General features: G+C 36.8%; 1 protein-coding gene across 3 annotated transcripts in view; it reads right to left on the reverse strand.

Moving 5' to 3' along the window:
- Positions 1-15,418, reverse strand: part of pcdh1b (protocadherin 1b) — a 228,579-nt gene that overhangs the window by 90,880 nt on the left and 122,281 nt on the right. For all 3 annotated transcript variants that reach the window (XM_067457423.1, XM_067457424.1, XM_067457425.1), the window contains exon 4: positions 10,161-10,380. In XM_067457423.1, the coding sequence (XP_067313524.1) occupies positions 10,161-10,380 (220 nt within the window). The remainder of the gene's footprint in view (positions 1-10,160; positions 10,381-15,418) is intronic.

Raw genomic sequence — 15,418 nt, forward strand, 5'->3', positions numbered from 1 at the left:
ATGTATCATGATTCTGAGTACATTGAGAATCCAATTTGTTTGTTTGTTTTGTTTCAAACAGAGATCGGGACTTTGAACAGACAATTAGTACACTGTAAAAACAATATTGTTGGTTTAACTTAAAGAAGTCCGTAACCTGGTTGCCTTAAAAATTTACGTTGATACAATGAAGGAAATTGGTTTAATAAATAGAAACTAAAAATAGTATTGCATCTGAACCTCATAAAAAATATATAAATCATGAAAAGAGCACAATTTGGCCTGTTTCAGTGTATCATCACAAATAAAATACACACAATTACCCAATATACTTACAAAATATTTGAATAATATTTGAATAAAGGTTGTTGATTCTCAAGAATGTTAATTGTATTAAGTCACATTTTTATTTCAATGAACTAAAACATTTTTTTTTTTTTAAACTGAACTAAAACTATTCTTTTTTACAGGCTAATTGCAGATTTAATTACCTAAATGAATTATATATTTATTATATATAATAAATATATATGAATGTATGATCATTCATTCATTCATTCATTCATTTATTCATTCAAGAGATTTGTTCATTTTCATTCATTTCATATTTATAGTTTTTACTTTTAAAATACAGATAGAAAACAGAACTGTCGCACTATAAAACAATAGAAGTCAATGGAAAGTGTCCATCAAGACTGAAAAACACAGCTGCATATGTGCACTTTCATTGAGGTTGAGATGATATGAACCATTGCCTGCATGCATCGTGGCTGCTCATTTTAGTGAAGACCCCAAGCTGCCCCACAAGCGCCTGTCAGAGTGGAGCCATGACTGATAATCACAGTCACACTCATCACGATGAAGGAGAAATGTTAGAGAGAGAGAGAGAGAGAGAGAGAGAGAGAGAGAGAGAGAGAGAGAGAGAGAGAGAGAGAGAGAGAGAGAGAGAGAGAGAGAGAGAGAGAGAGAGAGAGAGAGAGAGAGAGAGAGAGACCTGAGGAGGGGGTCAAGTGCAAAGAGATATTTTTTGAGAGAGGCTTTGTATTTAGGGGGAATGCCACGATGGGAAAACTAGCGAGTGGGGACAGGACGTAACAGAGACTGCGTGTGTGGGGAACACTTCCAGAACATCCAAGCACATCTGCTTTTGATTAGCTTACACACACCCAATGTCAGTTCTCTTTCACTCTGTTCTCCCCATCCATCTAAAGGCTCAACACTGAGGGGGCGGTCAGCGGGTTAAACCTCCTCCGAGACTTTCGCAGGCCATCCTAAGAGGATTCGAAGATATAGTGGTAAACACTCAAGCATACTTCCCTGACCGAACCGTGAATTCTCTCCCTCTTTGTCTATATCCTCTCCAGCCGCTCCCCTTAACTCCGGCTTTAGCCTTTTAATTAGGGTTACCATGGCGCCCTCTGCATACGAACAAAGCGTTTCAGCGCTTCAAGAGAAAGCGGCAAGGTGCATATTTCTAGCATCATAAAAGGATCTGATCAATTAGTCATCGTGGAGCAGGATTATGTTGGCCTTTCTGTGTATAGTTTGTTCATTTTTTTATGGTTTGATGTGATAGATTAAATAAATATGAGTGGAATTGTGGGCTGAGGGAGGAGTGATTCAGAATCTCTGGTGTCTACATGATCATTAAAGTAAAGCCGCATAAAGTCTGTAATTAAAGGATGAGCATGACAGACATAATCATAAATGCATTACCCCAGTCTACACAGTTTAAGGTTTGCATTTACTATAAATCTTCTAGACATTATCACATAATTCTCTTTTTAAAGACTCTTGTTGAGACGTGGGAAGGCGATTGAATACCCTGCCTCAAGAATCTAAAATGGTTTCTATGTAATTTGTGTTTACCATCGCAAAATCTCTGGGCAAATTGTCAGCGGTAAAACGCTGTCTGTGGTTAGTTAGAAGCATTAAAAACAACTCAAATCGCTCTCGTTTTTTTCCCCTCCATGTGTGTACATCCGGTTCAGAGCATCGGAACGTCAAAACAATTTTCCTGTTTTCCAGCTAAAAGAAATGGCCTGATTGAATGGTACGGGACAGATTGGATGTTGCCGTTATGGAGATGGCTTGTTTGCTCATTTGAGACGAATGATTGCCTTCATTTCCCCTGATATGGGAGTGATGGCGGGAAAACAGCAGCCTATTTGCTCTCCTAAACGAGGGCGTAATGGACGCTTTGTGCAACGTTAGAGCGCTCCGCGACTGCCTTTGAGAGGCTCTTGAGAAATGAACCCTGACAACTGCACAGATGTTCAAAAGGCCTTTCTTCTGTTTAGATGCGTAGACCGTTCGTTTGTTTTTTTTGTTTGTTTGTTTGCTTGTTTGAGGAAGCCATTACCAGTCGGCTGATACGAACACTAGGTCTGTCTTTGGAGGAGAGATGAGAGACAGAAATTCAAATAGATCCATAACTGCTCATAAATGCTCAGGCAGCATCTCACTCAGACAAGCGACATCAAACCGCACGCCTGCCGTTCCTGGCTTTTACAGCATAATCACTCTCTGCTTTGAGCTCGTCTCATCTTTTCCATCTCGGCTCATTCCGTCAAATTATTCTTCGAAACATTTCACCTCCATCCCCTATTCCTCCGTATCTCTTTCTCTCCATTGTCTCTCCCGCTTTCGCCCACTCTTCCCAGAGAAGACCCACAGACCCATCCATTTCTATTAGGCAGGGGAAATGAGCACATTAGGGAAGAGAAGGGGGTGTCGGGCGGAAATGCCCCCCCTTGGGACACCGAGCAGAGGTAATGGAATTACGCGCCATTATCAGACGGAGATGATTCCATTTAGCTGGAGAGGAGCGAGCTATAGCGGAGAGATGGAGTAAGAGAGAGGGATGGAGGGGGAGAGAGCAAGTTCAGTCCATTTTGCTTCATCTAAGCTAATCTTAGCTAAACAACAGCCACTGTGTGTTGGCTATCACGCCATTTCTCCATGGCCAAACTTCCAAGGGCTCACTGAGCTTCACAGCATACCGATGCAGTGCAGGGCACGGGATTTTGCACATAATGGTGACTCAAAATGGTACCAAAATGGTTTAGAAATACAAAGGCAACAAAAATGCCCTTAACTCTTTCCCAGCCAAACACGGAATTTTCAGTTATTTGTGAGAAAGCGATTACTTAATACGTATATCACTGACAAGTCCGACCAAGATATTGTCATGTAAAAGTTTAAAAGCAGCCCTCAACTGATGTTGATGTTGACATGATGTGTTTTGGCCTGAAGCGACAACCTTCACCTATCGACCAATCACAAAGTTAGTAGTGTTTGGGCATCCAGGTTGCCAGCTCTGCTCTAGTTACCACAGCTGCAGCTACAAACGTTCCTGCAGGATTCTGCAGCTTATCTGGCAACCTCAGGTCAGGGAAAAGGGGGAGAGGGAACATTGATTGCAGTACCAGTTGTGGACACAATCTTATATACACTTCCTTGAACTAAAACTTTAAGTAAAAAAAAAAAAAAAAAAAAAAAAAAAAAACTGTCATTTTAATAAAATATAAATATTAGGTATAAATAAATAAGGTAAATATTAGGTATAAATAAATATAAAACTTCAGCAAAATTCCTAAAGGTAATTTCGTATTAGAGGTGGGGTATATCTACACTCAAGTTGAAGCTGTTTCCTCGAGCCCCTACATTGCGGACAGTAAGCCACATACATTTAATCTTAAGAGCATAAATAGTATATGGGCAGACAAAAATAAAAATACACATAAATAAATAAATAAATAAATAAATAAATAAATAAATAAATAAATAAATAAATAAATAAATAAATAAATAAATAAATAAATAAATAAATAAATAAATAAATAAATAAATAAATAAATAAATAAATAAATAAATAAATAAAGATTGTTGAAAGATTGAAAATCTGGTTCATGTTGTCTACAGCAATTGGATATTTTTTTAGACAGTTTTGCTAAATAAGCCCCCCACTTGATATGTGTCAGTTCGTTCTCTTCTCAGAGCAATGAACGGGGGGTCCAGGCACAGCCTGTTCTGACTCTTGTTGGTCTAATGCTAAAGATGTTCTTTAGAAATGTGAAGATATCTGAGATTTTTTTTTTTCTCCACCTCTCCTCCTCAGGTACAACAATGAATTTCTAAAATGGATCTGCTAAAATCAGGAAACTAAATATCACATCTTGTTTGACAAGTATATTTGCACAATGCACCATGGTTTAATCTGCAAATATTCTTATAATGAATTATTGAAAGGTGAAGAGTGTATTTCTATGCCACTGGCACCAAACATAACTGACTGACTGAATGAATGAATGAATGAATGAATGAATGAATGAATGAATGAATGAATGAATGAATGAATGAATGAATGAACGAACAAACGAACGAACGAACGACGGATGGATGAATGAATGAATGAATGAATGAATGAATGAATGAATGAATGAATGAATGATTGAATAAATGAATGAATGAATGAATGAATGAATGAATGAATGAACGAATGAATGAATGAATGAATGAATGAATGAATGAATGAATGAATGAATGAATGAATGAATGAATGAATGAATGAATGAATGAATGAAAATGATTGGACTGGACTGGTCAAAAAAGTCAAACAAACAATATGACAATATGTTGTTCTATCAACACAGAGTCACAGTGTTTAACATATTCAGGGAAATCAATACAAAAGGCTTATTTATAGTTGTCTTTGCACATTAAAGTGGGATTGGAGAAAATATTTCAACATGGGAAAAAAATACACACATCATCTTTAAATTATTCATGCCTACATTGTTGTGAAGTGACACACTGAAGCTAATTAAATTTGATATGTGCAATTTTTGCAGTGTTAAAATACTTTTTAATGTGCAGAGACAACTATAAGTAAGCCATTTGCAGGTTGATTTCCCCAAAGAGTCTAAACACTGTAGTTTTATAGCATTTTCATAAAGAAATGCTTTTGCTTTGAGAAGTCTGGCTTTTGGAGCCTCTCAACCAATGGTGTGGACTCAGGGGCGGGGCTACCTGTTTGTGCAAATGACTGATGGAGGAAGCATTTAGGAAACCTCTTTAAAAACAGTTATTATACAATTAATATGATGTTGCACAATATTTCTATTTCAAATAAATGCTGTGTCTATTCACCAAAGGATCCTGAATCCACAAAAATACTATAGGCAGCACAACACAATACATGTTTCTTGGATAACAAAATAACATTTAAGAATGTTTTTTAAAGGACCATGTTTAAACAGAAAACAGTTAATTTATTCTACTGTAAAAAATTTCACAGTATTACTGTTTTACTGTATTATGCTCAAATAAATGCAGTCTTGCATAAGATACGTCTTTCAAAACCATTTAAACAATCTTATCAACCACAAACTTTTGACTTGATCTTAATTGTGAGATATGTAGGGTACTTTTTCATCTTAACATCTACTTGAATTAAATGAAACTGAACATGAAGTGAATCATTTCTCTCTCTAATGGCACCAAATAAAATTGAAAACCGCTCGTTTGACTTGCTGACTGGGGTGATTTTAGGACAAAATGTCCTGACCAATAGCAGATGGGGGTGTTTGAAACTAGATTGCAATTATTTTCAGAGGTCTGTTTGGTTCAACTAGTGGCACATACATTATGCACTTACCTTTAAGGAAACAGAAGGCAGCAGCTTTATTCCAAGTACCATAAATATCTCACAACATTAGTCATTGTCTAGTATGTTGCCTCATTTCTTATGTTTTGACAATGTTCTTTAAAATGTGCATGAGCCAAATAAAGGAGTGCCAGGCAGCCTCATCACAGCACGTTTGTGCAAACTCAGTTGCCCCGTCACCTTCATGCTTTGCGGTATCATTCTACACACACCCTGACCTCTTTCACACATTACATCCATGCATTATCCATAGTGGCTATATGAAGCACAGCTCATTTGAAGAGCAGCGATTTATTTATAGACTAGCACTGCTGCGTTGTGCAGCTGCTAAAGTCATTTCGAGCGCTGGGACTATTTATTTTAAGATCCCTGCTCTTTTATTAGCTCTATTGTGAATAGCGATGTAAGGAAGTACAGTGAAACTCAGCGCCAGTCAAGTCGACCCCAGAAAGCTGGCAGCAATCCATAAAGACAAACCACCACAGTCAGGGTCAACAGGCACAAGTAGAGTCTGTCTACAATGATAACACGCAAAACACACACACACGTAAAACACACACACACACACACACGCACGTGCACACACACACACACACACACACACACATCCTAAGGAAATACCAGCGGGAAAATCGGTTAAATATCCCGCCTAACCCCCATTGCACCTGACCTCATTTCTGCATGCACAGAAACACACACTGTCCTTCTTCTCAGTGTGTGTGGTGAGGCTGTGGTTGCTGGCACCTGCCAGGGGCTTTTTTTGCGTGCAGCTGTGTGTGTACAGATGCCATAAGTGAGACCTGTCTTCGTGACCCTCCCTGCAGACACGCACACACTGTCCTGGAGCTGCAGTAAAAGCACTGATGTGGGAAGACAGCCATGACATTTAGGCCTCAGTCCACCTCACTTTCTTAGTCATACTTCTCCCTTTTTTCCCTTCAATTCTACTTCATTCAGCTGATTCTCAGCCTTCTCAATCTCTTTTCATGCATCTTGCTTCTATCACAGAATATTCCATGTTTAACTAAAGTTGAGCTTAAATGAGAGCATTTGTGGCATACCGGTGATTCTGACTTTACATCTCAATTCTGACTTTCTAACTCTCAATTCTGACTTAATAACTCTCAATTCTGACTTAATAACTCTCAATTCTGACTTTCTAACTCAATTCTGACTTTATAACTCTCAATTCTGACTTAATAACTCTCAATTCTGACTTTCTAACTCTCAATTCTGACTTAATAACTCTCAATTCTGACTTTCTAACTCAATTCTGACTTTATAACTCTCAATTCTGACTTAATAACTCTCAATTCTGACTTTCTAACTCTCAATTCTGACTTTATAACTCTCAATTCTGACTTAATAAATCAAAATTCTGACTTTATAACTCAATTCTGACTTTATAACTCTCAATTCTGACTTTATAACTCTCAATTCTGACTTTATAACTCTCAATTCTGATTTTATGACTCAATTCTGACTTTTTAACTCTCAATTCTGACTTTATAACTCTTAATTCTGACTTTATAACTCAATTCAGACTTTTTAACTCACAGTTCTGACTTTGTATCTCTCAATTATGACTTTATAACTCTTAATTCTGACTTTATAACTCTCAATTCTGATTTTATAACTCTCAATTCTGACTTTATAACTCACTGTTCTGACTTTATAACTCTCAATTCTGACTTTACAACTCTCAATTCTGACTTTATAACTCAATTCTGACTTTATAACTCTCAATTCTGACTTTATACATAATTATGACTATATAACTCTCAATTCTGACTTTATAACTCAATTCTGACTTTATACATAATTATGACTTTATAACTCTCAATTCTGACTTTATAACTCTCAATTCTGACTTTATAACTCAAATTTGACTTTATAACTCTCAATTCTGACTTAATAACTCAAAATTCTCACTTTATAACTCTCAATTCTGACTTTATAACTCTCAATTCTGACTTAACTCACAATTCTGACTTTATAACTCTCAATTCTGACTTTATAATGCTCGATTCTGACTTTATAACTCTCAATTCTGACTTTATAACTCTCAATTCTGACTTTATAACTCAATTCTGACTTTATAACTCTCAATTCTGACTTTATAACGCTCAATTCTGATTTTATAACTCAATTCAGACTTTTTAACTATCAATTCTGACTTTATAACTCAATTCAGACTTTTTAACTCACAGTTCTGACTTTGTATCTCTCAATTCTGACTTTATAACTCTTAATTCTGACTTTATAACTCTCAATTCTGATTTTATAACTCTCAATTCTGACTTTATAACTCACTGTTCTGACTTTGTATCTCTCAATTCTGACTTTATACATAATTATGACTATATAACTCTCAATTCTGACTTTATAACTCTTAATTCTGACTTTATAACTCTCAATTCTGATTTTATAACTCTTAATTCTGACTTTATAACTCTCAATTCTGATTTTATAACTCTCAATTCTGACTTTACAACTCTCAATTCTGACTTTATAACTCTCAATTCTGACTTTATATCACAATTCTGACTTTATAAAATGCAAATCTGACTTTATAACTCACAATTGCATGTTTATATCTCACAGCTCTGAGGGAAAAAAAGTCAGAATTGTGAGATGTAGTCTCACAATTGTGGGATAAAAAATTGCAATTTTCTTCTAAAATGTTTTATTCTGTGGCAGAAACAAGCTTCCATGAAACACCTACAGGGGAAGTAAATAGATTTTTAGAGAATTTTAAAGAGATTAAACTTTTATTATTATTATTATTATTATTATTATTATTATTATTATTATTATTATTATTATTATTATTATTATTATTATTATTATTAAAACCTTTCCATTTAAATTGCCCCTATTGTGCCATTTTAAAGTTTCTTTGTGTAGTTTTGGAGGTCCCCAACAACAAGTCTACATGGATCAAAGGTCAAACAACTTTCATTTTCTCATTATATACATTGCACACTGTTCAATGATTCTCAAACAACTCGAATGATGAATCAGTCTGTCTAAACCCCCCCTTTCTGCAAGCCTACTCTGCTCTGATTGGACAGATGGCCCAGTCTGTTGTGATTGGTATACCGCTTAAAGCGCGTATTTCGGAAACAAACTCCCATTACCACAACTGATCATCAGCTCCGTCCAGGAGGCTTCCTGTTTCTAAAGCTCAGTGTATTTATATGATACACTGTAAAGACAGTAATGATGATGTGATTTTACACTAATCCCAGCGCGAATCCGAATTGATGATGAAACATTGTAAGAACTATTTGTTCAACCCAAACCTTGAGATGAACGTTTCTCCGTGATGCTACTCAGTTTGAGGTACATTATGCAATGTTTCGACTGCAATTCTTCACCATCAGCATTACCGTGTGAAGGCAATCTCCTTTAATATACACTGTTTTAGGTAATAGTGCAGCCCACAGCTGTTTTACAGTAGTATTTCCGTATTTCAGCCGGTTAGCCAGATACCTACACAATATTAGACACAATAAACACATTGTAAAGCACAGTGTCTTCTCGACATGATGCTATCCAGTATGCGCTGCAGAGTTCAAGGTTTCCCTGGCCTCTGCATGGCGTGCTTAGAACGCGTTTGAAAAACGATTTATTTTATTGACTAAGAGTCGACTCTTTCATTGAAGAGACAATAGCTGCACTTTCAGATTTAAAACTTTGCAGGATGTTTTCATTCACTCAGAACTATGTAGCACACTACATGAAAGGTCATTTTCAAAAATCCATGATATGAGCTCTGTGTATTATCATCAATAAAGCACTGCTGTTTAATATAACTGTTTTTTAATGAATATAAGTCTTAAATTCCACACACTAAAAACATACCAACCCCCCTTTTTTAAGGAAGGACATAACACAATAGCACAAGTGCTCTTCACTGAACTCAACTTATATTGAACCCCAAATAAGAGTTTGAGAATGTGTGTTGTGTGTACACATACACATCACTGAATAATTCTACTGTAATTGAAACACTAAACGCTTTAAATGAGAGCCTGTCTTTTGGCTATGACTTCAACCCTTTCAGAGGCTGTTGTTGTCAATTCTTGGGTTGTTTGGTCTTCTAAGAAGAAAGGAGAGGCTCTTCTACATTTACGGTGAAGGAGATCTCTACAGCTACAAGTTTTCTAGCTCTGTGTGTGTGCTAATATGACTAGGTCATTGGAATATCTTTATGATTGTTGATAAAGTCTGTACAGTTTGAAAAGAAAACATAGTAGTTGTACATAGTAGTTTGCTTAAATCCTGACATTTAGGTCACAGTGTCTTATTGTATTATTTTTTAGTTTTAAAGTAAAACAAGCATGAGCGAAGGGTATAAAAGTACCGCTCAGTGCAGCTCATCACCAGCCGTTACTTAAACAACAACAACAAAAAAGCTTTCAGATGAAGAAGATCTAAAAAGAGTGTTCTGAAAAAGAAGTAGAAAGAGTGATACTAAAAAGGAGGGGGACACTCCACCTCTTCTTACCGTTCTCGGGGTGTTCCATCTCTCCGATGCTGCCGTCCGGGGTGGTGCGTTCATAGTGGTCTTCAGGTAGGGCGAGGGGACCAATACGGGGCCCTGAAGAGCTCTTACTGCTTGGCGTCTCTGACTCTTCCAGACCGCTGTCATAGTAACTGTGCTGAGAGGGATCCTGCAGATCTTGCGCCTGGTTTGCTGTGGAGAAGGTCACTCTGCGATGCGGGAGCTGTGATTTGACGGAGAAAGAGAGAGAGAGGTCAAAGGTCAGTGCGTTGACAACATCATCAGGTGTCCTGGTGAATGATCGAATGGATTTCATTCTAATACAAGATAACAATTGTGTACAGTGAATAGAAAAAATCGTATTGATCAGTTTTTAGCTGACATATTTAGCACTGCTAACCCCACTCTAAAAAAAAAAAAAAAATGTTGGTTTAACTCAAAAAAGTAAGTAACCTGGTTGCCTTGAAATTTTGAGTTCATTGAAATTAAAAATGTTTGTTAATACAATGAACATTTTTGAGAATAGACAACCTTTAACAACCTTAAATATGTTTAAAATATTGTGTAAGCATATTGGGTAAGTGTGTGTGTTTTATCTGTGAAGATGCTGTAAAACATGCAAAATTGTGTATTTTCATGATTTATCAAAACAATTTTATGGCTCAGATACAGTAATATTTTGAGTTTATCTTTATTAAACCAATTCCCTTCATTGTATCAACTCATTTTTTTTTTTTAATTTCAACAAAGTTTTAAGGCAACCAGGTTTGGACTTTTTTAAGTTAAACCAGCCAGTGTGGGCATTCTCCACCATTTGTGCCACACACGACTGATACATTATGTGAAATAAAAAAAAATAAATAATATTTTTTAAGAAATCTGAATTTTAACCTAGTGAAATACTATTTTGATAGACCATAATCATACAGACTTGGCCCTGAGCTTTTTGGCAAAAAAGCAACTTCCAATCAATAAACATTAAAACATTTTCAGAAAATAGAATTCAATTCTATTATAACAATGAAAATATTTAAAAATAAATGAAAACATATATAATATTTGCTTTGAATAAATAAATTTAAGTACACAACTATTTTCATCATTAATAACAATATGCAATGCAGACTTGGAGTGCATTAGACACATCCTTAAAAAAAATAAAAAATAAATACTGTATACTACCACCAAACTTTCCATCAAAAGCAACATACACTAACAGCAGAAGCAATATTGATCTATGTAATAATTGTAGAAACTCCTCTTTCATCTATTTGAAGATCCACAGCCGTCATTAACAATTGCCCATTCGTTATTTCCCTAACATTTATATATGTTTGCATCCTGCACAAGAGCAAATCCCTCAGCACAAGCTCGCTTTACATCCTAGAGTCACACACACACACACACACACACACACACACACACACACACACACACACACACACACACACACACACACACACACCTAAGGCTCAGTGAGGAGTGTATTAAGCAAGTGTTAGCTAAATCCAGTGTGACTGCAGAAGCCAGGTTTGATAAGGTTGATAGAAGCCACAGCTCTCCCACAGGAGAAGCCCACTTCACACCCCACCCCTCCCTTCAGCGGCCCCGGCGAGAGAATAGGACATTTCGTCAAGATGGAATGAGACAGCTCGCAAATTGGCATTTGGAGCTAGACGGAGACCACTGTCAACCACCCAGCTCTCTGAGACACATCCACCCCTCCACATACCAATCACAAACCACTACCCTTCAGAGAGTTAGAGAGAATGGGAGTGGGAAAGTAAAAACAAGTAGAAGAACTCTACTCATTCTCTCGATGTTATCAATAATACAGAGATGCTCCTCTACTACATCTCTCTCTTTATTTTCTTACTCTCTCTCTCTCTCTCTCTCTCTCTCTCTCTCTCTCTCTCTCTCTCTCTCTCTCTCTCTCTCTCTCTCTCTCTCTCTCTCTCTCTCTCTCTCTCTCTCTCTCTCTCTCCATGCTTTGGAGTTGCCACAGGGAAACACAACCACTTTATTTCTCCCTCCCTTTCCACTTTTCAGCCTCCTCTTCATCTCCACACATTCAGTTCGAGAGCTAAGATGTGATGTTTGTTTTGGTTAGATTTACAAGGTAAACATTTTCTTGTGCAACCCTCCGCTCTGAATACCCAAAGCTGCTTGCATCACATGAAAATGATTTCTGAGTGAAAGGAGAGACACATAAAGAAATAACTGAACTCACTTCTCTTAATCTCACAACAGAAAATAGCGTAAGATTAAGAGAAGTGAGCTCGGTATGCGTTCTCAGTGACAGCAGGGTCGTCTAGCCTGTCTTGAGAAATGCTTTGTGTTCTCAGACTGGCCAGATGACCCTGCCGTTCAGAACTTAAGTGTTTCCCATTGGCTGTTGTCATATCTCATAAATGTTGCTCAGAGGATAGATAATGACTATACCGCTGTGAATGTAATGCTTTTACATTAGCTGAAAGAAATGACGATTGTTCAGCGGGGCGTCATTACTCTGGGTCTGCTTTTCAGTAATTGCAATTTTCTAAAGTGCTGTAAATTCTACATATTTTGTAATTGATGTGCAAAGTTCAACACAATTGCGAGCCATATTAGCTGTTGCGAGATGATTTTATGACTTTTTTACCTTTAAGCAAATAGCAAGACTCTTTTTAAAACACATTTGACTGATAATCTGATTGAATCGGCTACTTTTGTGCACACCTGTGACTACACATTCATTTAAGTCTAAAAAAGCCAATTTATGTTAATTAATTATATTATTCAGCTAACTAATTGTTTCAATAATTGTTTACACTACATTTAAATGTACATAAAATAATAATGTTCTTAATCCTTTTGAAAGAAGTCACTCATGCTTACCAAGGCTGCATTTATTTGTTGAAAAGCAGTAAAAACAGTAATATTGGGAAATTCTATTGACCTGTGATTTGTGGATCTGTGATCATTTTCAGGTGTCTTCAGTGTCACGTGATCATTCGAATATGATTCATATATGCTGAATTGTTGCTTCAAAATGTAAATGTTTAAAAATCCATGTTTTTTTTATTTTTATTTTTTTTTTGTTTTTTTTAAGCGTTGATACTTTTTTTAGGATGTCTTTGATGAATAGGATAGTAATAGGATAGTTCACCCAAAAATGAAAATTGTGTTATCATTTAATCACCCTCAAGTTGTTCCACACTTGTATGAGGTTTTTTTCCGCTGAACTCAAAAGAAGATATTTGGAAGAATGTTCAACCATTGACTACCATAGCATTTTTTCCCTACTGTGGTAGTCAATGGTTGCTCTATCTGCTTGGTTACAAACATTCTTCCAAATATTTTCTTTGTGTTCAGCAGAACAAAGAAACTCTTCCAGGCATGGAACAACTTGAAGGTGAATAAGTGATGTTTTTATTAACAAAATTTTGGGAGGAGCACGTGCAGATAATTAAACCTAATTAAACACAAGTGGAGCACGCTCGGATAATTAAACCTAATTAAACACGAGTGGAGCACATCAAGCTAATCAACGATAAGAGGTGTGTATATATATATATATATATATATATATATATATATATATATATATATATATATATATATATATATATATATATATATATATATATATATATATATATATATGCAGCAGATTTACCTTCTTTCATTGACCATTTTCATTTGAGCATCTCTCCACCACCCCATCTCCTCACTTGATTCTAACAAACTCTTTTTAGAAGTCAACACAATTTATAACACACTTCAGCCCAGTTCTAGAGTATCTCTATCATGGAGGGGTACTCTGGGTTAGGGTCAAATTCCGAGCCTGGAGCCCTCCCCCGGACAGCACGCCAAATACGCATAATCTTTACTCTATTTAATTTGATGTAAGCGTGAACTTGTGAAATGATGACAGAACTTTAATTTTTGGGTGAACTATCCCTTTATGACATTTAATATGTCTTTGCTAAAAATCATACTGACCACAAATTATTGAACAGCGGTGTAATATTATATTACAAAAACAAAACAAAAAACACATTTACATAAAAAATTGAAACTATCCGTACAATAAAGTCGTGACAAAACAATAAAAAACTGTACCCTCTGACCTTGGGTGGTTTGTTGCTTTATTAAGCAAAAAAAGATGAAGTAAAACTTTTATTTTCAGCTGAATATGCTGCAACATAGAACACAGGATTTCAGCATGGGTGAATGGAGATTCCCACCACACAAACAAGAAATATTATTCCGTAAGTCCATTAATGAGGAGGACACATCACCTATATTGCATGTGTGTTGCAGTTTCAAACTTACTTAGCTCACTGCTAATGAATGGAAAAGGAATAATTAGCCAATTCTTAAGTGCATCTGATGTAACGGTAGATGGGCGTTAGTCGAGCTTTCCACTGTCTTGGTGCATTGCAAAGGCTCAAGGGAGGCTTCAAAACCTTCAGCTGCTGCATGTAACACTTTGGCCTGACTTTTTTAGCGCTCATCTCCTCCATCCGCTCCAGATAAAATAAAGATAAGCCACACAGTGCACATTTGTGTAAAGCACAACACTTCTATTCAGAGGGGTGAATAGTTTTTGCTGAGGGATTCATTTTAGGCCTCTGGCTGTATCTGCTACGAAGCCTGCCGTCCCCTCACGCTGATAAAAAGGAGTGTGGGGAGTCTCCGGTGGGTGCGTGTAGATAGATACACGAACACACTGGCCTATTGTCCTCCCCGTTCGGTAAGAGGGGAGGTGAATAATGCCAGACAAGCAGCTCTGAGCTTATTGGATCTGTGCATCTGTATCTCTCTGTGTGCGTTTCATTGTGTTCCGTTCCTTATTAGTTTTCTCTCTCCGTGAGGATAAGACATTGAAGGGCTATTTTGTGAAACTATAATCCATACTCTCGCACAAACACATATGCAGAGATGATACAGTGGATGCACTGATATGATAATAAGATTCCTGTATCTCATTCCCAAACTGAGGTGAGTAAAAGAGAAAGCGGACCAGAATAAAGAGAAGGCTTCAAGTGTGAGTGCGTGTTAGAGAGAGAGAGAGAGAGAGAGCAAGAGAGTGTTTCTTTCTCAGTACTTTCTGTAAAAGCTGCTTTTGTTCCTCCTCTCGGTGTACTTCTACTATTTTAGCCCCCAGCTAAGACAGCACTCACTCACAAACAAAACCAGCTCCCACTACTAACCTCCCCTCTCCCTTCCTTGTGCTGTCGGTCTTACTCTCCCTCCCTCTGTTCCAAGCTAGAGGG

Source organism: Pseudorasbora parva, chromosome 11 (genome assembly GCF_024679245.1).
Source record: "Pseudorasbora parva isolate DD20220531a chromosome 11, ASM2467924v1, whole genome shotgun sequence".
In the NCBI taxonomy this organism is placed as follows: domain Eukaryota; kingdom Metazoa; phylum Chordata; class Actinopteri; order Cypriniformes; family Gobionidae; genus Pseudorasbora; species Pseudorasbora parva.